General features: G+C 37.9%; 1 protein-coding gene across 4 annotated transcripts in view; it reads right to left on the bottom strand.

The window, feature by feature from the left end:
- The window catches only part of APC (APC regulator of WNT signaling pathway), a 76662-nt gene that overhangs the window by 48512 nt on the left and 1853 nt on the right, over positions 1-26297 (bottom strand). For 3 of the 4 annotated variants that reach the window (XM_035310728.1, XM_035310730.1, XM_035310731.1), the window contains exons 2-3: positions 17417-17569; positions 436-520 (exon numbers count right to left, since the gene is read on the bottom strand). In XM_035310728.1, coding sequence (XP_035166619.1) covers positions 436-520; positions 17417-17551 — 220 coding nt within the window. In that variant the 5' untranslated portion in view covers positions 17552-17569. Of the gene's footprint in view, positions 1-435; positions 521-17416; positions 17570-20054; positions 20060-26297 lie in introns of all 4 variants that reach the window. The other variant, XM_035310729.1, reaches the window with a different exon arrangement.

Below are 26297 nucleotides of genomic sequence, written 5' to 3'. Positions count from 1 at the left end.
CATTCCACCACATGATCTAGGGAAGGAGTTACTGGTTTTCAGCATGGCAGATACAATTCCAGAAATGTGACACGGACAAGACAGGGCATGCAAGCAAGTTTGGAAAAAATCATGTAACTAATCCATCATTAATTTTAAAAATTACTCTTACTTTTTCTGAAATACTAAATGAAGTGGAAGTTGCATCAAATGCAATTCATATGAAGTCCTACAGTAACAGCAGCAAAAGCACAAAAGCAACTTAGAAATATGCTCCTTTCTGAAAACATGTCTTTAAAATGCACAGCCAAAACAAGAACAGCTATGTACTGATATTACGCCTAACCACCAAAGTCAGCAGTGGAAAGAAGGTGCATTTGAGTTTGAAAATTTTACCCCAGAGAAAAAGCAATTAAGGAGCAAATGACCCTATTTAAAACATAATTGTAGATTTACCTTTAAGTCGTTCTAGTAAGTCGATTTGTCCAGAAGATGCCATTGCCTCATCTTCAATACTTCCTTGTAGCTGTTTCAGCACCTCCTGTAAGAAATTAAGCTTCATTAAGAAATCCTTACAATAATAAACCACAAGGTAAATACACATCAACTGTCCTCAAGTTCACACTTACGTTACACCTACTGAGACACTGATGTAAATTTTATTTCATGTGACCAGTGATCAAGTGTCATAACTTTTATTTCTGTCAAATAAATTCTATAGCATTTCCCCAAACATTGTCAGTGTAAAGTATATCCTGAATAACAGACTCTCTGGTAATGCAAGCTACTATCTTATTTAGAACTCCTTCTCCAAGTAAATATATGTTTTATCTTTAATTTACAGATGGAGAAGTGGAAGTACAAAAAACTAGTCAAATTTCTTTATCTGTGTACATAGAATCAGTCTTGTAAAAATAAAATTTGGGTATATGACTAAAAGTTACTACAGTATTTTGAAAATCACATTAAACCTTAAAGGTATCAGTAGAAGTTAGCAGCACTGTAAACCAGCAAAGAGTCATAATTATTCTTATTAATACTGCTACTACCACAACCAACTCTGTCACCATCACGCCTATGAGAGAAAGGCGCAATTCCTTCACGGCATCACATTATTTGGCTTACTCTTTAGAATTCCTTCATGCAGCTGAAGCTTCAAAGCCAGTAACATACCTGCACGCTACTGAAACTAAATGAACTATACAGCAGAAGGAACGTAATTCTAATGCACAAAAAGCTTCATAATAAATGATTACTGTACTAAAGAAAGGGTCCTGTAAGCCCCCAGGTCCCTAATACTCAGTGGCCTAAATTCAGGCAGAAAATTAAATGCCAAGTTACTGAATGCCTTTTCGATATCATAATGATGGATACATCAATAGCAAAAAGTAATTGAAAAGGCTAGGCATATATCAAAAAGCCCTTACTAGAACTGAAAGTATGATTTTTCATGTTATGGCACAGAAAATATTTTAAGAAGCACCAAAGGTCAGGAAACAAAAACTCTGAATAATGAAAGGTACCTACATACTTTTCATACACAGAGTCTACATCTAGAATTGTACTCCTGCTCAAACGCAAAAACAATGAATTTTAGGTAACTTTAAGAATTTCTGTATCCCTGTTTTGCTCTTTTCTGAATTCAGCATGCCTTATCATCTGCATTAATGATTCCTGTAGCTTCTACAGAAGGCTTCTTTTAAGTCCATTTTACTCTGTATAAAAAAAAGGCATCTACAAGAAAACAAGATGTTATTTATTTTAAACAGATAAGCTACTGAGGTTTTCTGTGCTCAATCTGTTCTTCCTCATACGAAAAAAAAATGAAAGGATTTTGAGTATTTTAGTTATTTTACTGTGTGTGGTCCTGGGAATATAATTTCCACGCGCTGCACCGAGAACAAATGGTAGCAGACTCCCTCTGCAATCACCCACTATTTAGCTACATGCCAGTAGTGTAAGCAGAGTAATTCTGCTTGATTCTAGATGTATGAACTACGTCTACTCTGTTTTTTGAAAACAATTGTGGCAGCGAGTTGAGGCCAGATTTCCCACTTTACATACTGCCTGACTTGCGCGGTCACGGTGTGTGCCCCCACCAGTGCACTTGTTTGGACTGGTGTGAAGCCTGACTCCCAGCTGCCCCCACTGCTGCACTTTGGTTCACAAAGTAGAACGATCTCAAGAGTGTAAACTGAGCTTCTTTCAGACCAAACTAAGCCAGCAGTTACTCTCAAGACTGCTAAGAGCCATTCAGCCCATGGGACCAGGCCGTAACTAGTCCCAAACCCAAACCCCATGACATATATATGTATCAGGTACACTACGTACACTCAGTGCAATTCACCCACAGATCTGCTCCTCCTGTGCTCCCCGTTAATGCAGGCATAGCCTTCAGGATCACATCTGGTGTGATAAAATCACTACTCTTGGGACAGAAATCTCCACTGTGCTTGTGCTTTTAAGTGCGTTCAAGGGCGTCCTCATTAGCCATGTGGCACAGCCATTTCTATACATAACATCTGCCCTGTCAGCAAAGTCAGACAAACGAGTCATCTGGTGTTCTTCAAAGAAGGACTCCTACATTATCTGACACAAAGGCAGATAACATTTGCAGACAGCAGTCTTAGCTTAAAAGCCTAAAAGGGCAATGTGGGTATGTGGAGTGGTCTTGGGAGTTTTTCAGGCTTCTGAAAGACCTGTCAACTCAGATAAATTTAGAAGTAACTGATGAACCCTCTTCCTCTGAGAACAGCACCTTGGTGCAGGAAAACAAATAACCAGACAACAACAACAAAAACCCACAAGCCTCCAACCCTTTCTCCCACTCTCCTAGAACCTCTTTCTCACCTCTCTGCGTACTGGTATTATAGTCCTGCTATTTCAGAGATGGGATGTTCAAGATACTTCCCTACACAATGAGTCTTCTTGCTTCAAGAGTCAGCGTGAACAGCTAATTGGAAATATTATCACCTTTTCCTATGCCACCAAATTACATGCCTGCAAGGTGTCTGGGTAGCCACGGCCCTCTTTCCTTGAACATCTAGTATTGACAACATTTAAAGTCAGCATACTGAATCACCCTTCTCAGTTTTCTCTGCTGCAACTCACTAGTTTAGGTTGCACCTTTAAGTTTTACCTTTTTTTCCCCCCATTTTTCTTCCCTCAACAATACATGCATTTTTTCGATTTAGTAGGTAAAGAGTTTCATCACCCGTTTTCTTTACCACCCTTGCTAAGGTAACAGTGCCATTACAAGACTACCGTGTCTACTTCAAGCTCCGTCACAGCATGCTTTTCAGTCTAAACTGACAAGACAGAAATGTTACAGAGGGAGATGCAGACCCCCAGTACCGGTGAAAAATGGAGTGTGCTGAAGTGACAAACTGGGGAATTTGAGCTTTTATTTGAATAAATAAATGAAGTTGTCCACAATAACTGATTTGGAGGAAACACGGCAATTTAAATGTGATAACACATTTTTTTAATTTGTACTTACTATAACTCCAGGATTCAACACATTTCTTTCACCTGCAGTTCTCTTATTTTTTTAGATTAATAGTGTTTTGAAATAGTGCTTTTCTATGAACAATAATCTTGCATGTCTAACATGCCTGTTAAATAGTACAACATTGTCTCTACATAAACTTGGACCACTTTAGCTAAATTAATATTTCTATTTAATTATGCAAGCTTGAATACATACACTAGTACGAGTTTGTATCATTATTCTAAGCAAATTCTTTACCTGATTCTGACTTCCTAATAAATAGTTACACAAATCTATGTATATCTATAAAAAAGGCTGCAGAAGTTTTTTTTCCCCCCCCTCTTCTTTTAATGAATTGAAAATTAAATTGTTATAATGGTCTCTTAAACATAACCCAGTCAGACAGGAGAGGTACATGAATGCTTTCAGAAATAAATGGCAATGTCCCTATGACTCACCATCATTTAAAAAGGTTTCTGCCCTCACAGTGCCTGGACTGTGAAGGAAACAATATCTTTATGAGTGTGTGTTCTGTCAATACAGTCCCAAGCTTACGACTAATTCATGGCTAATTAAATAAAAAAGATCAGACCTATCAGCGAGTAACTGGAAAACTCCTGAGGAGTACCTTAACAGTAAATGCACCCAACTAAGTAGTGAACTTGTCAATAAAATTGCTTAAGGATTGTAAATTTACTCAAACTGCTAATAAAAAAGGAACCACAGAGACTCAATGCTAATAATGCCAAATTTCGAATCCCAGTGACTTAAGATTTAAAAGTATATTTAATTTTGGAAGATTGGAAGTGTATTAAATATCTGTATCTGAAAGCATTTAAAAAGATGGTAGCTGCATTAACACATTCTGGTTTACAGATACACTTCTTTGGCAGAACACGGAACATTTATTTACAAGAGTCTGGTCATATCAGATAGGCTTAGTCTTCTGTAAACAATACTTGCTTTTTCCCCTTGCTTTTAAATAGGGTAACCTTTCCTACTTTTATGAACTTTTCTAAAGGTTTTATGTATTCAGAGAATGCCCAAATGTAAGAAAATCATAATGAAAATGAAATACAGGAAAACACTGGCAGCAGCATTCCAGAGACATGGATCGGTTTCAGTCTGATAGTAAGCAAACAAGATGTTTTAAACTTGGATCTTTTAAAGGTAAGCATGAGCCTGCACTGAAAAAGATCTCTACCAAAAGGTATTCTGTCAATGACTTGTTATTAAGACAATCTTCATACCCATTCCTTCTTTACAGCCAGTAACTGTACGTGGTCCTGAACGAAGATGTTCCTGTCATCTATACGCTAGATTTCACTGCGTGTATCTTTCAGTGTTTGTAGACGAAACCCGAGTCATCTTTCAGTTTACATTTTAGGTTTTGTTTACCTTGATTAGCACTATATTTCTAACACTTGAGTACAAAACCAGGCCTAATTGCACAAACACAGGCAGTGTTTATAATTTGAGACAGTAATTGAACATCTGTCTTCGTACCATACAGGATGGGAATAGCACATCGTGAATGACTCCAAAATATTTTTCATCGCTTTTAAATGAGAATATTTCTGTCAGCAACTGCGCCTATGTTTTTAAGTGCAATATGGTGAAAACTTAAAGTACAGCTGAAGTCTAATTTTAAAGTGATTTTTCAAGTTCAACCCAGCGTTGCACACTGTTTCAAATACTGGTTTAAAAGGGCAGAAGAAGAGATAACATACTAAAAGCACATCCATCACTCAAATTCAACCAAAGTGTTAGGTACTAAAACAGCTGGGGAAAAACCAGAATGCTGTTTGCTATTTGTTTATGGAGAGCAGAACCTGAAGTTCAAGGTCTAGCATGACCCTTTGTAGCTGTATCTACTCGACAGTGCCTTAATACTATCACACGTGGTAGCTGTGACACTCACGGGGTCAAGTGAGCGTTACAGAAAGGTCCTTCATTCCTGTACATTCTGGCAAATTACAATGCTACTTAATCAAGCTTGGTGGGAGCCCTTCTAACTGGCTGAAGTGTCAGGCAATTGCTCTGGTTCCTCAGCCCTATAACCAAGCCCAAGTGATCACAGCGATGGTGACAGTACTGCTGACTGAGGTCAAACACAGGAACAGCTCAACTTTTAACCTTGTAGAGAGAATAAAGCGTTTGTTATGTGAAATGATGTTGTTCATTTTAATTTCAAACAATGTCACTTTTTAAAGGAGAATTATTTGCATGATGCCACCATGCTCATGAGCTGTCACTTGCTGTAACCACACGCTGAAACACATTAAGATTTTAGTGCAAGTTCACTGTCAGAACAACTAAAGCATCTTATTTTATGCTCAGAAAGAACACTGTCTGAAATAATGTCAGTAACTATAAATATCACCAGCTCATTTTCACCCGAATTACAGAAAAGCCTTTTATTCTATTTTCCAACCTATTTGTATTCTGGAATGCTTTTTTCAGTTGCAAACACCATGGTGAAAATATTAATTATTGTGAAATCAGAACAGCAAACTGAAAGACACAAATCACGTCAATACAATGCCACTGTTCCTTCTTTACTGACAGAATTCAGTATTTCACATCTCTGCGTTTCATAAATAACTATATAACTTCCACAATTAGAAAGTGGTGCAATTTTTAGTTCACTTAAGTTATTTGCAAATTTATTTGCAAATGTCCAACTGCATTACATGTGGGGACACTCAAGAAAAATATTTTGCAGAATTATCATTTGATTCAATTTGTAAAAATCCTTTCAGCTTACGGGACTTTCTTTCACTGACATTACCAAATGTTCAATCCACATGAATTAAAATCTTCCAGGTTTACTGTTAACGTTCGTTTTAGAGGATATCTCTACACATTTCACTATCCCTTGCATATCTACTGTACAGTCAGTATAGTATTTTTTCCTCCATGTTATAATTCTGGCGTGACAGGCTCCTTTGTGTGCTTTATGACCGACATTAACTCTTCCCTCCTAGGAAAAGCATGGGTGTATGGTGCTTAGGGTACAACAGAAACATCCAGAATGTGGAAAATCCATCTTAGAATAAGGCAATTACTTTGAGAAGGAAGATGAAAGATCACAGTAGGGGGAAAAAAAAAGCATGCTTCCTATGGTAATTATGAACAACAATCTCCCTTAAATGTTTGAATAGTTCAGTTGCTTACAAGTTTCGAAGGGAAATACGGAAATAAAATGGAAACCAATCATACGTGGTAACGAAAATAATGAATAAATTAATACAGCATGTGGTACAGAAGCTCAGAATTTAGCACCTACTCCACAAATATCTGTTCAGGGTAGGAATGTTGCTGCTGAATCCATGGCTTTACTCCCTTCTTGTTCATCAAACAAAGCACTACCAGTTACATTAGTGTCTCCATCAGATGAAGTTAAAATCTTTAGAAATTTATCCTCAAAAGAGGCATTGTCAAAGTCAATGCAGGACTATTAGGAAGTAAAAATTATAGTTGCTAGTGCTCTGCTGACCTGCACCTAAGAAATAATTCTCCAGATGGACAGCCTTTATATTCAGGGCTGTACATAGCTCATTTTGCTTTCAGACCAGACTGGTGAACTATTATAATGTGCAGTAACACTGATCATACAGGCAGTTCAACAAAGCAAGTATGAAGGTTTGAGGGAAACAAGTGGAAAGCTACTATCACCACTCAGAGAACAAAACAAGGTGTCATCACATTCTGTCCATTTTTTATGATGCCTGCTGTGAAAAACTGGGTTAAGTATAAAGCTAAAGAAGGTTTTCACTAAGAGCAGTGGTATACGCACACACTCTGAGCAAACACCCATTGGATCAAACATTTGGAAGAGGACCTGACTTTTAAGGTGTCAGATCCCATGCTACTATTCTATTCCCCAATCTCCTCCTTATTAAATAAAGTTAGATACACACACAGGCAACTACAAAGACAGCTAACTTGCAGCTGAGTTTCAAAATTCAGTATTATTCTTAGAATACAAAACATAACCCAGTTATACTGAAAGCAAACATTCATTATTATTGAATCAAAATATTTTGGTTGTCTGTACTGAATATAATTGAGTTTTGAGCTCTGTCTAGGATGACATGGTGCCATGTGATGCATCAGACATCTGCATCTCTGAATTCACACTGAATTCTCTCCTACTTGCCGCTCAACTTTCTGGACATAGTGTTTCTGACTGTGACTGAAGTCAGACAATTTCCATGATGTAGGCTACCCGGTCACATAGAGACCACAGCTTACCAAAGTGACACACTAGGGCTAAGAAATCCATTTGACAGAAGAGGATGCAGTTCTAGTGTTTTTAACAAGGTAAGTCACTTTTTTTCCTGTCAAAATGTAACTTTCAAGAGAAATTCCTCACTCTACACATCATTACATGCATGAAAATCTGCAGTTAGAAACTTCAATTGCAGATGTAAATTAGAAAATAACACATTAGAGAATGTTGTATTTTCATTCTTACTGTAAGCACTTAGTATGCTAACTTTACATATTACACACAAAAAAATCTTCTAAAATTGTATCATCCACGCATGGTAGGGGGGCTGGAATTAGATGGCCTTGACAGTGCCTTCCAACCCAAACTATGTTATGATTCTACTGTGATCATAGTGTGTACAGACCAGCTGCAAAATACAGGTGTCATAATCTATCTTTAAGCTCATGTTTCCTTAATGGTTAAGTGTGCAAACCCAAGTGAGATGCCTTCTAACTTTTTTGTTTTTGGTGGTATTTTCTTTTTCTTTTTAAGGAGAGAAAAATGTAAAAAACCTGTGCTGCATAAGTGACCATGCTTTTATAGTTTGTTTCAGTCTCAAAGCTCGTTTGTGTTACAGGTGAAGAACAGACCTAGGAGTCAGATAATTTGTACCATCCCCACCACTGGAAATGGATACAAAGATGAATTTCACAGAAATTGTCTTTATACTTCTGTTTCATTAATTCCCTCCCCAAAATTCCTTTTCAAAAGGAAGCGTATTACTTAGACTCCTCTTGTTCACTAACACACCTTAAGCTGTTCTTCAGAGCACTTTTAGTTCCTTCTACATTTCCCTTTATTGTCCGCTGTAATTTATGTTTCTGCTTAAAGCTTGCCTAAAGCCGGGCCACAACAAAATTCAGTGAACTATCAAAGAAATCAAAACAAAGCTTCTACTGTGTACTCAATGGAACATGTATCAAAACAGGCTTTTAAAAATGGAAGCTAGGAGAAGATAAACAACCACTGTTAAGTCAACAGAGGACACAGAACCATGCAAATAACTCCTAAGAGCCTAACTTTTTGTAACAAGTACAAAAGAAACCTTTAACTTTGGCCACATTTACCAAAATGTTGAAGAATCAGTCAGACACAATGAAGCTGATTTATTAAAGTTGGCTGGAAAATGCATGGAAACAATGCCAGGACAAAGACAGATTCAATGTAGGCAGCACTTCTTGAGGTACACTACTTGCATGGCAATGAGCAAATGTCGAGCATGCTAGAAAGTTCTCATTAGCTGGTGACAGAGAAGCTAATTAAGGAAGGAAAATTTATGTTTAACTGCTCTAAGTGGCAAGCAAAAGTTTCTTTCACTCCCATCCGTATCAATGTAAACAGGATCCTTCACTAAAAAGTTGCAAGACAAACACATACAGTCAGAACCAGGATGATGGAAAGAAAAATAGAACACGGGAAGCGAAGGACACAGTAAGAAATGGCAACGTTTCAACAGTCTCACAGAAACATAGTCATTGACCTCACAGTATGATCACAATCCTTTGCAACTGCTTCATAAATTATAACAAAGGAACTATATCGTATTGGCAACTCTGCTCAAATACTCCCACCGTTCTAAAATAATCTAATAACTCAGGTTTCCTACAAACAACTACCACCAAGAAGCACACAACCCACAGGCAAAAAACACACCACTTTCTATCATTTTATCTCAGAGCCACCCTATATAGAATTTTCAAAGTTAACTTTTCAAATATTTTTGTCCCAATTAACATGCTAGAGTATAAATTTTCACCTAAAAAGGTAAAAAAACAAAGAATGTTCCTGAAATTATTTGCAAAAGTATTTTTCCGTGGACTAACACACTGAGGATTGTGCTACTCTTAGGACCAGAGCTATGCAGTGGATCTGCTTAGACCTTCTCATTAAGACTTTCTATTGAGTTCCCAAAGACAATCCAGAAGGTTTTAAACAGAACAAAAAGCTAAGCTACGAACCAGGGTAACTACTGAACCTTTTAATAAAAAATATTATCAATTTAAAAGACTTGAAAAGACACATCTGCTGCGATTCCTGAGACTCCGTACAACTCTCCTCTGCCTACTGCACCCCTCACAGGGTCGCAGGGCAGATGTGGATTGCAGCACACGCTGTAGATGGCTACCTGCTCAGAGAAAGGGCTCTTTCCATCACCAGCCAGGCAGACTGCTCCATTTCCTACTCCCTGCTGCAGTCTCTTTGGATCTCTTCTTCAGTTACAGGCTCCCCAGCATGTTGTTGTCACCTTCCCTCCTCTTTCCCCCTCCCACCACCCCTTCCCACACCCGGCCTCTGAAGGCCCTCTCCTTCATAATGCTCAGGAGCTCTAGAATGGAGGAAGATTCTTTCTCCTCCTCCTCCTGCGGCTCTGCTCCAACCAGTCAGTCTTAAGGGATCGTGACCCTGCTGGGAAAAAAAAGAACGGAAGTAAAAGCAGGCACCATCCTCACGCTGAGTCAGACCAAATGCCAATCCGTGCCAACATCCTACCTTGGCAGAAACCCAGAGCAGATACATGAACAAAAAATACGTTGTTCATTTCACTCGTGTATCCCTCTTCCCAGCTTCCAGCAGTGCTTAACTTGCAGACTTCCTGAATCTGCATCTCTGGTGGTACTAACGCCTGATCGATTTTTGGCCTCCAAACGCGCTGAATTTTATCTGGCACCTATTTCCTCAGTCACTCAATACCACAAAATCCTTCTGCAGCTCTTCACGCCCAGTGCTCATTTTTACCATACCAAAACCCATTAGTCAAACTCTTACAACTTTTTATTTTTCTTCTCCAAATACCTTCTGAATACGTTGAAAAAAAACGAGTCATAGCAGAAATATCACTAGGTCACTGCTGGCTACACTTAAAAAAAAGGACCATTTACTCTACTGTTTGTTCTATTATTTATTTTGTACCTTTAACTCCCATGGCAAGCAAAGAACTTTCCCAAAGCTTCAAGAATCTTTGTTGAGGGAGATCAGCAGTTTTTCCTAGGATGTTTTTCTTGAAAAGTGGCATCACACCTGCCACCTTCCATAACACCCACGCTGAGGGCACTTTGAACACGTAATACAGAACAAGATCATTGTCTGACAAGCACTGGTGGTTGTTATAACCAGGAGGACTTAAGTATGGACTTAAGACCTTGCAGGAAAAATTACATACACAGATTTGATAAGCAGTGCAGATGTCCGTTTGGTGGAAGAGTCAAATTAAAAGAAAGATTATTGTCAGTTTGCATTTTATGGATTGACAGTGTGTCATTATTTGCTATCTGTTAAACGTAAGGGTAAATGAAGATACCTAAGGACGAAAGTGAAAATATGCTGGGTAAGAAGCCCGGGAGACAAGGGTCCAACTCTAAAGCAATAAAGTTGACGCAGTGTAGATTAGGAAAGCAGCTTTGGCTAAGAAGCTGTATGTGATGAATTTCTGCGAGGAGGGAACCTACCACAGAGCAACTTTGCGATCCATGAACAAACAAGAAATGACTGGCTGACAAGCCAATGAAGACTCTGGAAATGTTTGGTTAACTACAGTTTTAAGCATCTGTATCTCATGATCACTCTGGGAAATGATTTTTCCTCTTTCCTAGGCTGTAATCCACTCATTCTTAAAGCCAGAGGGGTTATACCTCAGTCTTCCAGTTACTGAAAACCAGGGGATGGCACAGGTTACACCTTACCGCTGACAGTTCAGTAATTTCATACCCAAATTGCTGCAAAACACTTGATGAATATCAAATATTTCTGACATTTCACTGTATCTGTTTTATCCCTTTGTGCTTAAGTTTTCTATTATTGACAATAAATTTTCAGACAGAACCCCTGGGATGCTCTCTGTGTATCAGGGAAATATCTCTAAGCTCCGTATGTGCAATTACTGTGGAAATATTACTACACTGCTTTTAGTTATCAAGCAACTACAACCCACTCTATTATACTTGACCCATTCTCTTTGTGAAAGTATCAGATACCTCATAACACCTAGAGATCAGATTTCCAGTGACTGCTCTGGAAATAATGCTAGTATTCCAGTCTGTGACAGAATGCATGAAGACATACCTCCCATGCTAAAATTTAAGATTCAAATACAGGCATTTCACAGATACACTGCAGTTTGCTTACTACCCTTGCTTACTAGCCTACTCACTAATAGGAGTTCCAGATGAAATACATCTATTCTCATGTGTTTCTCTTCTGTGTACTGAATATTTTACTTTCATATCTTAACATCATTCTTCATTTTTTTTTTATTGTTGTATGCCTTGATGAAATACTCTACTCTGTGATGTCAACTATAAATCTCTTCTCCTAAGGTAAAAGAAAAAGGGAAAAAGCAAGATGAATCAACAAACGCTCTCCTTTTGGAAAGGGATGGGAAAGACCTGTTTATCTGACACAGTAGTAAAATGTACAGTTTCAGGTATTTTACAGTAAAAACTGCTGACAGATTACTGAAGATGGGATTACAAATATGGGTATCCATTAATTGTATGTATCCACCATTTACCTGACTAAGCTTATATATAGGAAGATACAGACCATGTATGCATACAACATGCAACAAAATTTGTAAGCAGTATGTTTCGGGGATTTCTGTCAGGCTTCAAATATGACAGGCTTCAAATTTTGATTTGCAAGCTCATGGATTATCATTATCACGATACATTGAAATGGATTCCTGTGCCAGAAACAGAAAAACCTCTTGGCATATTCTGGGCTTTACGATGAGGATCGTTAAACACTGGTGATCAAAGGGACAACTGACCAGAATAAAGGAGGTTTTCATGGTTAAGTATCAAGAAATAGTGGCTAAACAGGAGATAGTCTGACCGTTAAATGAGAAAGGTGAGTTAAAAAAAATGCAAATCACCTGTTTAGCTAATCAGGAAAAGCATTAGATAAGAGCATTTACATATTGTGAAAGAGGCTTTCCCTTGGCAGAGATTTTGAACCAAGCCTTAAAACGTGCATATGAGGAATAAAGGGTGCCAATAACATCTAAATTTTTATGTTTCTGCAAGTGTGAATTTCTCTAAAAAAGGATGCGATTCAGTCACTGGTATTCTTGGTGTAAAAAGTCAGCATTATTTGTTGTTGCTGTTGTTTAAACTCAAGGCAAAATCCTGCTTCCACACGTTAACAAAGAGTTCATAAGCAAAAAGTGTTAACCGTGTCAAAATAACTGCTAGTGAGTTTGCTCCTGAAACGCTCTGAACATCCATCTCCAGTTTTTATAAACCAACTCCACGCTGGAAGCAGTGCATTTTTAAGATTCCATCTTTTTCGTGAAACAACCAAGCTACTGTAACTGTTCTCTTAAGTTGCCATCTTGCTAGTCAGTCTGCTATTCCTGCTAAGGATCTGTATGTTAATCTCTTTAAATAGTCACAAAAAGAACACTAGGAAGTTTTATTTTCAGAGAAAACAAAATGCAAGTTTTTTTGTTTGTTTGTTTAAATACATGTAAAAATCACACTCAGTTCTTGTAAGAAACAAGCTTTCCCATGTTCTCACAAATCCAGCATGACCATTGCACATGGAACAGGCACCATGGCATCTTGTATAGCACACCTGACCTTTCATTCAGCTAATTTAAGTATTAGTTAATCAACTTCACAAAGTATACATAAACCTAAAATAAATCTGGTTTATTATATTGGCGTGAAGCATCTTTTTCAGCTACTTTCAATTATCTAATCATTATACAAACACATTCAAAATCAAAATTCTCAAAATATCAGCACTTTTTTTTGTTCAGTCAAAATCTGTTCCAATTCAACACTATAAAGCATCAAAAGGTTTACCACCCTGCTGTCTAATTTGCAGAAAAAAACACAAATACTTTCCACGTCAAAAATTGACCACTCTTTGGACCCACACTGAACATCACAGTAACTAGCTCTTTAGGAGTTTGTCTTTTAAATCTGAATTCTCTGAACAATGAAAAATAGAGCAACAAAAACAACAAAAGACACAGAAAATTAATAATACAAAAATATTAGTATTTATATGAAGGCAATCATCTGCCAAAAAACTCCAAAAAATAAATGTAAAAAATTTAAAAATATGAAAAACGTGGTTTATGACCATGAAAAAAGATTCCATAGAACAGAAGCTTAACCATTGCTTTGTTTCTTTGCAGTGTAGATTCAGCTACTTAGAATACTCCTCAAAAAAAATCTATTTTGTATTGATATAGACACAGCATAGAGGACATTAAATGAGCTGGAAAATAATATGAAAAATATAATTTTAAATGTACTATATAAAAACAAAAGGGAAGACATTTTGCTCAAGGAGCAGTGCATATAATAAAGTCACCATCTTTCTTACACAATATAACACAAAATTATTATTTTACAATTAAAGTCAAGCAGAGCATATAAATCAAAGAGCAATCATATAAATCAAACTTAAGTTCTTCTTTTTCTAGCTTTTAAGCATCTAAGATTAAATTAAAAGTAACCACTTCCACACAGTTTGTATATGGGGAAAGATATTGATACGAACTCAGTATTATGGAAAAAAAAAAAAAAGTACCATCCTTAACAGCTGTTCTTCACATAAACTAGGTAGGACAGTCCTCACTTGCAAGTACGTCTTAAAAACTGAGGTCTTTTTCTGACAGTTGTACATTTACAGGCACGTAGTAGTAGAGCTGATGCTGGACTGCTTTTTGTCTCTTCAAGAATTTTGCAGGGTTTGAGCTCAAACCTGCTAGTCTATTTTTTCCTAAATTTGTCCATAGTCTGTGTTCTATGTGGTTATGCTTACTATCTACACCTACACACTTGAACTGTTCTTTTATGTTTATGGGCCAACATCATTAATTCATTGACCACCAAACAGCATAACAGCATTTTGGCTTATTTAGAGAGAACATTTTATCACACAGAACTGCTGTATTGCATCTGACAGTAGGCCAACAGTAACGACTGAATTTCCCAAGTTAGTCATAATACTCTGAGGGATTTCTTTTGTTTGAACAGTTAATCTCTAAGACAACACAAATTAAAAAATAAAGTGTACACTGTTTTATAAGTCATTTTGGCACCCAGATAACATTCAACTTAGTTTACCCCTCACATCCTTTTTCGGTCAGCAAAGAACAGTTTTGCCTTTTAATTACAAAATTTAGCTTTAAAAATGAAACATTCAGATGCAGATGTTGTTCTTATATAGGTCAGTAGTAGTTTACAATAAATGCATCTGCAAGATGAGCTCATGTTAAGCTTTTATTTCCAGTATGATTATCTTACATTTCTGAAATGTAAGAGGAGATTATAAAAATGAGGTATACTTGCAAAACATTTTAACACTACTACTTTCAGAATCAATTTCTTTTAAGATATTCAATATTGCCTTTAAAATGCCCCTCCCAAGGATTGCCTTCCATGACTGCTTGAAGAATGTAAGGCAGAAGAGGCAAATATACTAGCACAGTCCCAAGAAATACTATGAAATATTTCTACAAATCAAAATTAATGGTGTAACAACAACACTGCTGCACATCATGTCAGAGAACCACAGCTCGTCTGCCCCACTACCACTCCCTTTATCCTTTCACGTTTGGGACTGCACTTGGCAGGAGGGGCTGCTACAGCTCTACAGTGCTTATGTGCTATCCCAAAGGACTAGAGTGTGAAAGTATTTAGAGTTTTAACTACTTATATGGTAGCCCAGAGACTTTCAATCTACACTTCCCTGTTTCTTCTAATTAGTTTTCTTGCAATTATCCCTAATCATGGCACTGGAACCATACAAACCATGAAGAAAGCAGCTTCTTTCAGTGGTACAAAGCCACTATGTACTTTCTTTGAAAATGTACAATACTAAAATTTTCTCCTGGGTGAGCAGAATCCTGCAGGATCCCTATCAAGCTTTTTCACCCACACGCTCCAGTACCTAAGATGATTCCCATAATATCCTTCAAATTCAACATAAGGAAGACAAAGCAAGGTTTCAATCCTTTTCAAATATGTCTGAAACAAACAAGAGAAAGAAATGTCATCTTGCTTCAGGTCCAGAAGCAAGCACTAAAGAGGAACAGAGATGACTGGGATTTTGTGATAGAAAATGGGGGAAAAAAAAAAATCAGATTGGTCTAAACAACCTCCTCCCTCTGAAATTAAAAGAAACCCTGAGCTTGATACTAGAGTTGGAGGGGTTTTAGGATAAATTCCTCATATCCAGTTTGTCATTTAAGGAGAAAATATGAGGTATCTACTTGGAATACAAGCATAAACACTTTTCTGTAGAGGGTGGTAGAACAGTTTAGTGATCCACCAGATTTCAAGTAAGGAAATAAGGCTGTCCCACATTCCAAATTAATGCCCTCGAGGCATTAATGCCTGTCTCTTTGTCACTGGAAATTTATCTACCTACACACACAAAAAGAGCTGTATGGGAACAAGCAAGGGAAAAAAGGTATTTTTGTTTTTCCTTTTCAAAACTGCAAAGATCATTTATCCCATTCTTCACTCCCTGCAATGAAGGAAATTTTAGACTGCAGTGACAGAGAGAGAAGGGAAGTTACTGATAGCTTTGTTATAACATTATCTTAAGAAAAACAGTGTAAGTAACAGATCTAGCTTTCAGATAGAGAATTAAGCAAGCAAGAGAATTAGTGTTTTAATTTCTAATGACAGTGATATAGAACAACAAAAAATCCTTCTGACAGAGAATATATAGGTCATTCTACATGCTGGAGGAAAGGAAAATTCAATTAAAAGTATTTTAAATTCTTATAGTAACCAGATTACAGTATTAAAAAACAAAGATAGTTATAAAGTAACAGTAAGTTGATGATATGCAGATGGGAATGCAAGGAAATGGACACTTGTCCCCAAATGTTGTTTAATATTTATACTTAGCCTATGCTATACAGTAGCATTTGTAGAAATAACAACATTATTAGCTTCAGTACCAGAAGCACACTGCTTCTGCTGGCTGTTTGCAAAAAGCAGCAAGATTTGTCAGCTCTAGAAGGGCAGCCTATTAATGCAGCTAGAATGCTTCTGAAATTCTGCCTTCTTCAGGGTCATCATCACATAGATGCAGCTGTTATATATATTCCAGTTTATCAAAATCAGTCTTAATTCCATTTTTGCCTAGTATTTTGTACTAGTAAGTTACTCTGAAAGCCTACGCCTAGACATCAGACATTATTAGATAGATAGATTTGGATGGAATTATTGTATGAATTTAGGCCTTGGGAGAGGCTGGAGACTACTGGTCTTATTTTAAAATGAACTTTTTTTGGGGGGGATGTTATATATTGTAACTCTAATAAACCCCAAAATTATTAAACTTACCTCATTAAACAATGAAACTCTCCAGCCTCTCCCATGACTTTCTGCTGGCAAGTACAGCAGTGGTAAAATGGAAGCACTTATCACGATACACCAGAAAAGAAGCTAGAAAACTTGAAGAAGCTTCTAAAAAACGTTTTGAAATATTTTGATTTCCAATTAAAAAAAAAAGCAGTACACTTTATTAAGTAAATTTGATTAATACCAGTTTCCCACACACAGCCTGTAAATGAAGTCTTGTAGGAATCTTGAAGCACATGGAAATTGTTGAACACCTCCCAGTCCACTGAAACAAACACAATCAAATACAAAAGGCATCAACAGAAACAGTGATGCACAAAAGGATAGCACTTGCAATACCTTCATGTTAGATGCCTCAGTTTCCAGTTTTGTTAGGTGATTTGAGTTGTCCTCTAGCTCCTGTCGAAGGTTGGAGTTCTCCATCTTTAATGCCTCAACTTGTTTTAACAACTGATCATAGGAAGCTGCGGCCATCCTGGGCTACCCTCAGCCCTAGAAAATAAGAGAAAGTACTAAACATGAGCATTTTAAGAAAGCAAACAAAACCAAAAATATTTAACTGTAAAATTTTCTTGGTCCTACTTACCACTAAACTTTCTAAACATTTAATTTAAACCTACTAAACAAAACTGTCAGTGCCTAAAACCAATGCCAGTTCAAAGGCTTTTTCCAACGGGCTTCTATTTGATACACATGATTTAGCTTATGAAAGTAAAGTAGTTCATTAACAACTGCATTAGGCATAAGGGAAAGCCAGAGTACATGAAGGAAAAATCACAGCATCATATAATAACATTCCTTTTATTGGCAGTGCAATTCTATCAATAAGAAACTATAGAGATAATAGACCATATTTAATCATTTATGTATAATCAACAAGCACTGCCAAACATACCTAGAAGTTGTTAAAAAAAAAAAAAAGAAAATAGAAGAAAAAACACAACTCCAAGCAATGAAGATTAAAGGAAGTATTCATGCAATTTATAAACCCAAGAAGTGGTCATATTGCACAGCAGATTAAACGGGTAAAAGCCAATTCTTAGTATTAAGATACCTTATATTGTAAAAATGCGTAGGGAAGTTATGGCACATAAACCATGCTGTTTTTATAGTGCTTGTACTAATAGATCATACGTGCCTTTTCAAAAATCGTTATTTTGGTTAGTATCACAACAGAGTCCTAAGTCAAAATTACTCAGCCATTACAAAGGAGAAAGAAAAAACTAAATGATAAAAATTCAAATTATTTCCCACTTTTCAAACACCAAAAAAATGAAGTTCTTCCTTTAACAAACAATATAACTAAACATGGCTATCCACGTTCAAAGTTCTTCACAGCTGAAATTACCAATTTCTTATTCATCAGAATAACAAGAAGCCCACCACTTTATGTAAGTACAAGTTACCCTTCTAACATTCATAGTGAGAATTTCCTAGGTACAGGATAATTAACCCAAAAGAGAAAGATATAACAACTTCACAGGACAAGAGTCCTTTTCGTTGTTACTGCAATACTTTGGAAAAGATGTAACAACTAAAGCCTCCTGTTCAGCAGTTTTTCTAAACTTCTGGAACATATTGCAAATACAGCTTGTAAGCTATCCTGAAAACTACACTAGCAAGAGAGCATTTTCTGCGTGTACTCTCGTTAAGCCTTAGACCTTACTGCTTGTGTAACTCCTTATATAATCAAATTTGCTCTTCCAAATGAATCTTAATTGAATTATCAACTCAACTAAAAGGTAAGTAAAATTACAGTAAGAGGTTTCATTTAGTTCCCCAATATAGAATTTGAAAATGGTTTAATTTTTCTGAATTTAAACTGAATGAAATATAAGGAAGAATGTATACCATTGCAAACAGGAAAAATGACAAAAGCTGTGGTGTATTTGATATGACTAGCTTATTTCTTGCTCAAGAAACAGATCTTCATGTCCTAAACATCTGTCATCCTTACAGAAAGGCCAAGGAAGAAGCCTACCTTTTATGGAATTGTGATTTCCATGACACTATAAATAAGCTGAGGAAAAAAAATCCCAATAAATTTATTTTTTACAATTTGGCCATACTTAAAGGGAGACCTGACTTTCAGAGAATTATTCCGTGAATTCTGTGCTTTTACCCCCAGCTTCACCTAAAAGGTGGAAAGCTGAGAGTTTTAACAAAAAAACAATGCCAGACTGCTTCTGTTCCACTTCATGGATGTATTTATTTAGTAAGTACTATTTTTGCATTCTTATTAGTAAAACCAGAAGCTATAGTTTATATTTTGTTTCAGAACATAAAACGCAAGGACAATTCTGCACAAACCCAAGGGAAGGTAGATGTTTCCAATTCTAGTAGTTATAAAAATTAGCGTTGTATTGTAACTGGGAGCCAGAGAACAGCAAGAAGCTCACTGCTGCTGGCCGGTGAGGCGCTGCAGGCCGCTGGCACGGATGTGAAATGCAGCAATGCCTGGCAGCTGCTCTGCGCTACAGCGGCATGCACGTAACGCTGCATGGTACTACAGGAATCTTAAAGAGAACCTCCCCTCCCCAGAAACAAAACAGGACAAAAAAATCAGCACAACATATGTTTCGGTAACATGACAAGGCTTTGGTCACAGAACAAGGTTTGGGGGAAGGCAGGGCTGAAGCCCGAATCCGCTATCTGAATATCCCCGCGGTATTACTTGGAGCATTAGAGGAGAGGCGAAGGGCAATCAATACCTGGTGCTGGCACGGACACCACCACACAAGGGTAAGGCAAAGAGTTCCCACCTTGGTTCTGCAATCCCAGTGCCACACTGCTCCAGCACTTGCTGCAGGGGTCCCTGCTACAAGAAAAAAAAAAAAAAAAAAAACAAAAAAAAAAAAAAAAAAACCTCTACACCACCCAAAAAGCTGCAACAGCACGGAAAGCTGGACCGAAAACAGACTGCCGGCCACGTAGGCACTGCTTACAATGACCCTTGACGCTCCATGGGCTAAGGCACCTGGGCTTCCTGGGGGCACGCAGATATTTACCTACCTCCCTGGCCCTCCAAGGTACTTTTTTTTCCTACCTGTAAAGGGCAGACTACCAAATATTTGAGGGGAAGAGTAAGCTACTTTTTGGAAGGAATATATCTGGCCTACTCTGACTGCACTGAAGCGTTTGATACGGTGCCACATGTGAAATTAGATGAGGCTATGAGCAGAGAAATTGTATGGGGATAAGGAGTAAGTCAAAGACAAGATGACACTGGGCAATGCTCAAAGCCAAGCTGACGGGCTGGAGCCAGGTCACTGAATTTCCACCAAAACCAGTCCGTGACGGGTACTTGTAAACGTTTGCCTTTTAAACCTAGGCACAAGGAATGGCTGGGTGGCAACTAAAGTTGCTGCCGTGAATTCGAGAAGCTTCATGAGGTCAGAGGGCTACATTTAATACATAAAGAATGTGATGAGCTGAGCAGTATGAAGGGGGTGAAATTGTGAGCCAGAATCCTGCCTTGGAAGCAAGCAGTGAGTGGGGAGCAGTAACGTGAACCTCGCAGCAGTCAGGTTACCGGGTTATTGTACGCCGGAGCACTACCAACACCATGCTGACATCTGGACAGCAATCATGAGTTATCAGGCCATTTTACAAGGTACAGGTAAGAAAAGTGAATTCAACTGGATGCAGAGAAAGATGCTAAGTGATCAGGGGACTGTGGAGTCTCTCATGAGAAGAGACTTGACGGGCAAGCCTTCCTTCTTCAGCAACAGCAGCTGTAATCACATGGCTACGCTTTTTTATCAGGGAGGGGAAAACGCTCAAGGAGGAGAAAAATATTTATGTTAAAACACAATACTGACACAGAAGAAATGGCTATAAATTGGTCATTAATCAATGTAGACTGCGAGCTACCATTAGAAGTTGTAAATTCAGCAACATCCTTGCCTAGCTCACTGCACAGGAAGGAATGGTACTTAACAATTCAGAAATCCAGTCTTGTATTCCTAAACTTCACCACAAAACAATGCTGTATTTTTATTCATCTCTCCTATGGTCTATACTTTTTTTCCCGTATCTTCAATCCATCTGTATCTTTTTCTCCTGCATTCATTCTTTCAGCACCATTTGAAATAATGAAATGTGAAGGCATTTCACCAAGGCCTTCATTATCTCATTTTAAAACGGAGGAGACTGACGCAGGTAATGGATGACCACAAACACCCCGGCTTCCTGATGCTGAACACCAGACTTCTCTCAGGCAGACTGAAATCACAAGGCTCAGTGAGACACGAGCTGTCCCATTCACGTCCAGTTAACACCCCAAAACTGAAGCCATTTAACAGTCCTTCTGAACATTCACTTGCCTTGCCTCCTAAGAACATGGTATAAAGAAGGACACACCCCAAGATCTGCCTGTCTCCCAGAAATAGCTGCCTCCCACAGCCCCACACTAGACGCATCAGATCAGAGTTCAGCTGCAGATACGAATTTTTGGATTTATGCTCCAAATAAATTGAGTTTAAAAATCATTTTTTGTACACAGAACTGGTGGCAGCAGTAGAAATGAGCAGGATCACTTTGCTCCCTCCTAGAAATTTCTTAGCAGTTGAAACACTTGCCTTGAGGGAAGAATGAGGGCCCTCTGTAGAGAGAGGACTCAGAGTCACATACGCTGTTTTTCACAGTGGAGACCACATCACCAGCACAGAGTAAAGCATGAATAGCTTACACTTGGCCCATCAGCCTGACGTTCCTCCATTGCACACATACACAGAAACACATTCAAGGCTCTTGGGGCCAGGATCAGAACGACCAAGGCTAGATGACTCTCCACTCCACGTATGAAGCCACCACCCCGTGAAGGGGAAGGGAGAGGGAAGAATTCTGCGCCCCACTGCCAGTTCCACACTTTATCCACCCCAAAGGAAAATGCACGACACCTGGAGCACGACCCACCCTTGGGAAGTTCACTATTACACTTTGGAGTCAAAGTCCCTTTTGCACTGTCTGTCTTCTTTGCAGAGGGATCATGACTCGAACAGAAGAATGGAGGTACCCCTTTTTCTAGATTTGTTCCAGAAAACAACCCTCTTGGGATACAAGAACTTTGAGATTAACTCCCTCAATACAAGAAGCACCTAAAATCTAGGTCTCCTAGGTCTCTTACCCATATTCTCTGTTACGAGTTTTTTTCTCCATCTCGTATAAAAGTAAGGTGAAAATATGATAACAAATTTCATGCTGTACTGAATCAGCAGTTTGCGTGAATATATACATCAAAGAAGAATTTCAAGCTAGATATAACTCCTTCACACTCTATAACCAAAATTAATGAGAAGCCTGCATTTATGCAAATGTACTGTTAAGATTTACATATGCATTTTTTCCACATTAATAAAAATTGCACAAGTAACAACTGCCCAGGAACCGGGAGTTTAGATATGCTCTTTTTAGTCTCAAATCCCAGGCAGGAAAAAAAATAAAAAACAATAAAAAAAATGAGCCAGTATCTTCTCAACACTTAAATTTTCTTATTGATCAGAGCATTTTTTTCTTTGAAATTAATGAGCACATGTACTCAAACGCCCTAAAATTCTACTTAAGAACCCCAAACTCAATAATTTGTAATACATTAATCAAATATTCTTAATATTTCAGACTCCCACTACTGCTTTTTTAATCCATAAAAAATGCAATTATTATCAGAGCATAGTATTTTATAAAGCAACATCTGTACAACAAGTTTGTCTTAGTCTTTTCAGAAGAGGCTAAAAAATAATCTAAAATATAAAACCCTTCCATGAGCATTTCAACAACAGAGAGAAACTGTTACTGCCTGTATGTAAGGCTAGATAACATTTTTCCCTATAACCTATTTATTTCAATTTTTTTTTTTTTTTCAACAGAATTATTATTCTGGGTCCTACGTGAGCTGCCTGAGGGTGATATACAGATACATATATACTTATATGTAACTATTATTAGCAGTTAAGTTGTGCAGCTACAAAAATCAGTGGAAAAAAGCAAAATTACTTTATTCAGAAAGGCCAATTCAAACAACACTAACGTCAACTATGGCTTGGTTACAGATTACAAACTTTGTTGCAAGTAGCAAAAGAGATGTTTGTTCAACTCTCTAAAAAGCAAGCAGAATTTAACATTTTATTACCATCACCATGGGTGAGCAGACGTGGTTCTGCACACTGTAACTGGAGATTTTTCAGAATGTAGTTTATCTTAAGATAACAGTTAGTAATCATTGCAACTAAAATTGATAAATTTCTAGATTATGATTTAGTAAGGTTGGAAAAGATGATCAACTTTGATCTCTTTCTATACCCACAAGCGTTGCCCAGTTGGCCTATGCTGAGCTCTGTATCTTGTCCTTACCATTCTTTACGATTCTGCCATTTTTCTGTCATTCATTCACGGGTTGCTAAAGGGGGAATTGTTTCTTTGTGGGCTTATCACACCAAAACCAGGAAAAAAAAAATCAGTCATTCATGCATATATGAGATTTTTCCGATTAGTTTAGCTTAAACACACTTCAAAACGCATTTTGCAAAGTGCCAAGTCCAAGGCTTCTGACTTGGAAGAGAGTAGGGCTAATGCTGGCATGGCTGTAAGGGTGCCAGCCCCAGCTGTCTGCCCTTCCCATCTCCACAAGGTTCCCACCCAAGGATGAGAGAAGGGCTCAGCTGCTCATGCAGCAGCTGCTAAACCACTGCAGATTACTGCCTGACTACCAAGGTAATCTGAAATAGGTGTTGGTTTAATTTAATATGCTGGGCCATTAACCACAATGGTTCAGCAGCTGTTACACAACTCTTCCTGGAAGACTGGCAAGGCTGACAGACAGAAACAAAAATCCAGCACAGCTGTTCTAAGGTAAACCAACAACCCTTACTAATCTCAGCCTTAGGTTTACCATTTCTATACTACTACATTTTTTAATATAAGCAAGAGAATAAAGCAAGAATATTTTGGCCACTCTTACTATGAACGTATCAAGCCATGCTGACTTGCATTAACTCAATTTCTCTGTTGACTAAATCCTTTATTAGGTTTTCCATTATTCTGTCTGAAGCTGGTCTTCAGGAAAATGGTTTATATGTAGCTATCTTTCTGCTAGTCCTTCTTTAACTCTGGCGAAGTACCAGCACTCTAGATGCTGTGCTAAGAATTTAATCAAAAATAACTATCAGTAGGCCAGAGATTGTCTTACCCAGTCCAGTCGGGGGCAAGTCTTCCAGGCCTGCTAATTTAAAATGCTTATCTTCCATAGGTATTAACATTGTCCTTTTGTACTCACTGAAAAACACTCCATCAGCCTCGGGTTGTAGGAATCTTTTACCCTGATTCTTTCACATGCACAAAAATCAAACTTCTGCCTTCTCCAGCATCACACTGATCAACCATGTTATTTTTACCTGGTGGCAGACCTATGCTTTATTAAAATGTCCTTTTTGGCCAGCACATTTCAGTCTTCCTACCCCTACCTGCAGCGAAGAACAAACCCTAAACCTTCCAGTCAGCAGCAGCCTGACAGGAGGGTATTGTGTTTGCTTTTCTATCATCTGCTGTAAGCGGGCACGCAAACATAATGAGGAGACTGAAAAGACTCTATGGCTTTGGGTGTGGTTGAACAGAATTAAGAAAATACTCAGCAGCAAGTAAGAATTGCCATGAATTGAACAGCAGGTCTTGCACCTTCTGTTCACGTTCTCATTCATTCGGGTCAGAGATACAGAGCAAAGAGTAGAAAACGGCCGTCACAGAAAACTGTTCTTCATTTGTTCTTGAGCTTGCTTTGGCAGCGAGGACTTGGATATGAGACAGTGGCTGAAAATAATGTAACATTACTCTTTAACAAATTTCAAACAACTGAAATTGAAAACCAACAAAAATTATACCAAATGATAATCTCTAGAGTAGGTACTCTGAGATCCTGTGGAATTTTTGGCCATTGCAGAAGAAACAAGAGCCAGATGAAAAGCCATTCTCAGTTATCCTAACACAATGTGTGAAATCCCTTGGAAAGTAAGCCCTGCTCAACTTTCTCTTCCTAACCTCACCTGCATCAAGAGGATTTTCTTCTTAGTTCTTCTATCTACATCTGCACGCAGATTATCTTTGTGGGCAGTGGAACAAAATACTTAAGTGTCAGTATACCTGACCTTAAATCCTTCTGACTGCGGGATAGGGAGAAGGTTTTTTGTTGTTGTTGTTGCTGTTGTTGGTGTTCTTTCCTAAATTAATATGTAATTTGGCAAGGCCTTTTGATCCATTGTTATATTTTCTGGACAATGTTGCTTAAGATCGATAACATAGTTAAGTACGCAGCAAAATCTGTACTGCACCATATTTTCAAATATAGCAGGAGCTTTATCTTGCACAGAAGTCAACCTGCTACACCTTCAAATGCAGGTAGGGCAGAATGCCCTCTGCTTTGCCCTAGCAATGACAGTCTTCATAGCTCACACTCTCGGCCTGTACTCACAAATAATCATAAGCAGATGCATCATCTGTTCTTCCTAATCAAAACATAGCTTGGCTGATGAAGGTGCCAAAAGATGAAGTGATCTACGCTCTCTGCATTCTTCAAAAGACCATGAGGAAGGAGAGAATGAAGATGGTGGTTTGATTGGAAACCATGACTTGCCTTCCTTGTTGCAAGTCTCATTTAATGGCAGTTGTGTTTGTTTGTCTTAAATAGAAATGACTTCACCTTTAGGATTCTAGTCAAAAAAATACTAATAAAAAAATCGTATTAGTACAAACGGGGAAATCCAGAAGTCATACATTTCAGGCTATAGACAGTCATGTTCAGCTTTCATTACATTCTCAAGACAAAAACCCCACTTATTCCTTTAGAATTCTGTCGGGAAGTTCCTTAGCTAGTTAGTCATGCTGCATTCAGAATACGACTGTGAAAATACGAAACATGATTTGCATTTAAATACTATATTGAACACAAAGCAGTCCAGACATCACTTGAATCATAACTTATATTGGAACAGGGATGATTCACGATCCTGAACACTCATTCTTCGGCATGATCATTTTTGCTATTCATGGCTAATTGCGTATGCTCTCACTGCGTATGACTTGCTGCTGCTCAGTTTTCATTTCTTATCATCTTTTAAGGATTCAATTCCAGAAAGTTTAAGCCATCAGAAAGCCTGAGGCAGGTCCTTGTTCTCTTTCATTTGTATTTTCAGTTAAAATAAACCAATAGTATGAAATAAATCAACCTCAA

Source organism: Oxyura jamaicensis, chromosome Z, assembly GCF_011077185.1.
Source record: "Oxyura jamaicensis isolate SHBP4307 breed ruddy duck chromosome Z, BPBGC_Ojam_1.0, whole genome shotgun sequence".
In the NCBI taxonomy this organism is placed as follows: Eukaryota; Metazoa; Chordata; class Aves; order Anseriformes; family Anatidae; genus Oxyura; species Oxyura jamaicensis.
The sequence above is the reverse complement of the archived record's forward strand: the minus strand, read 5'-3'. Positions and strand labels throughout refer to the sequence as shown.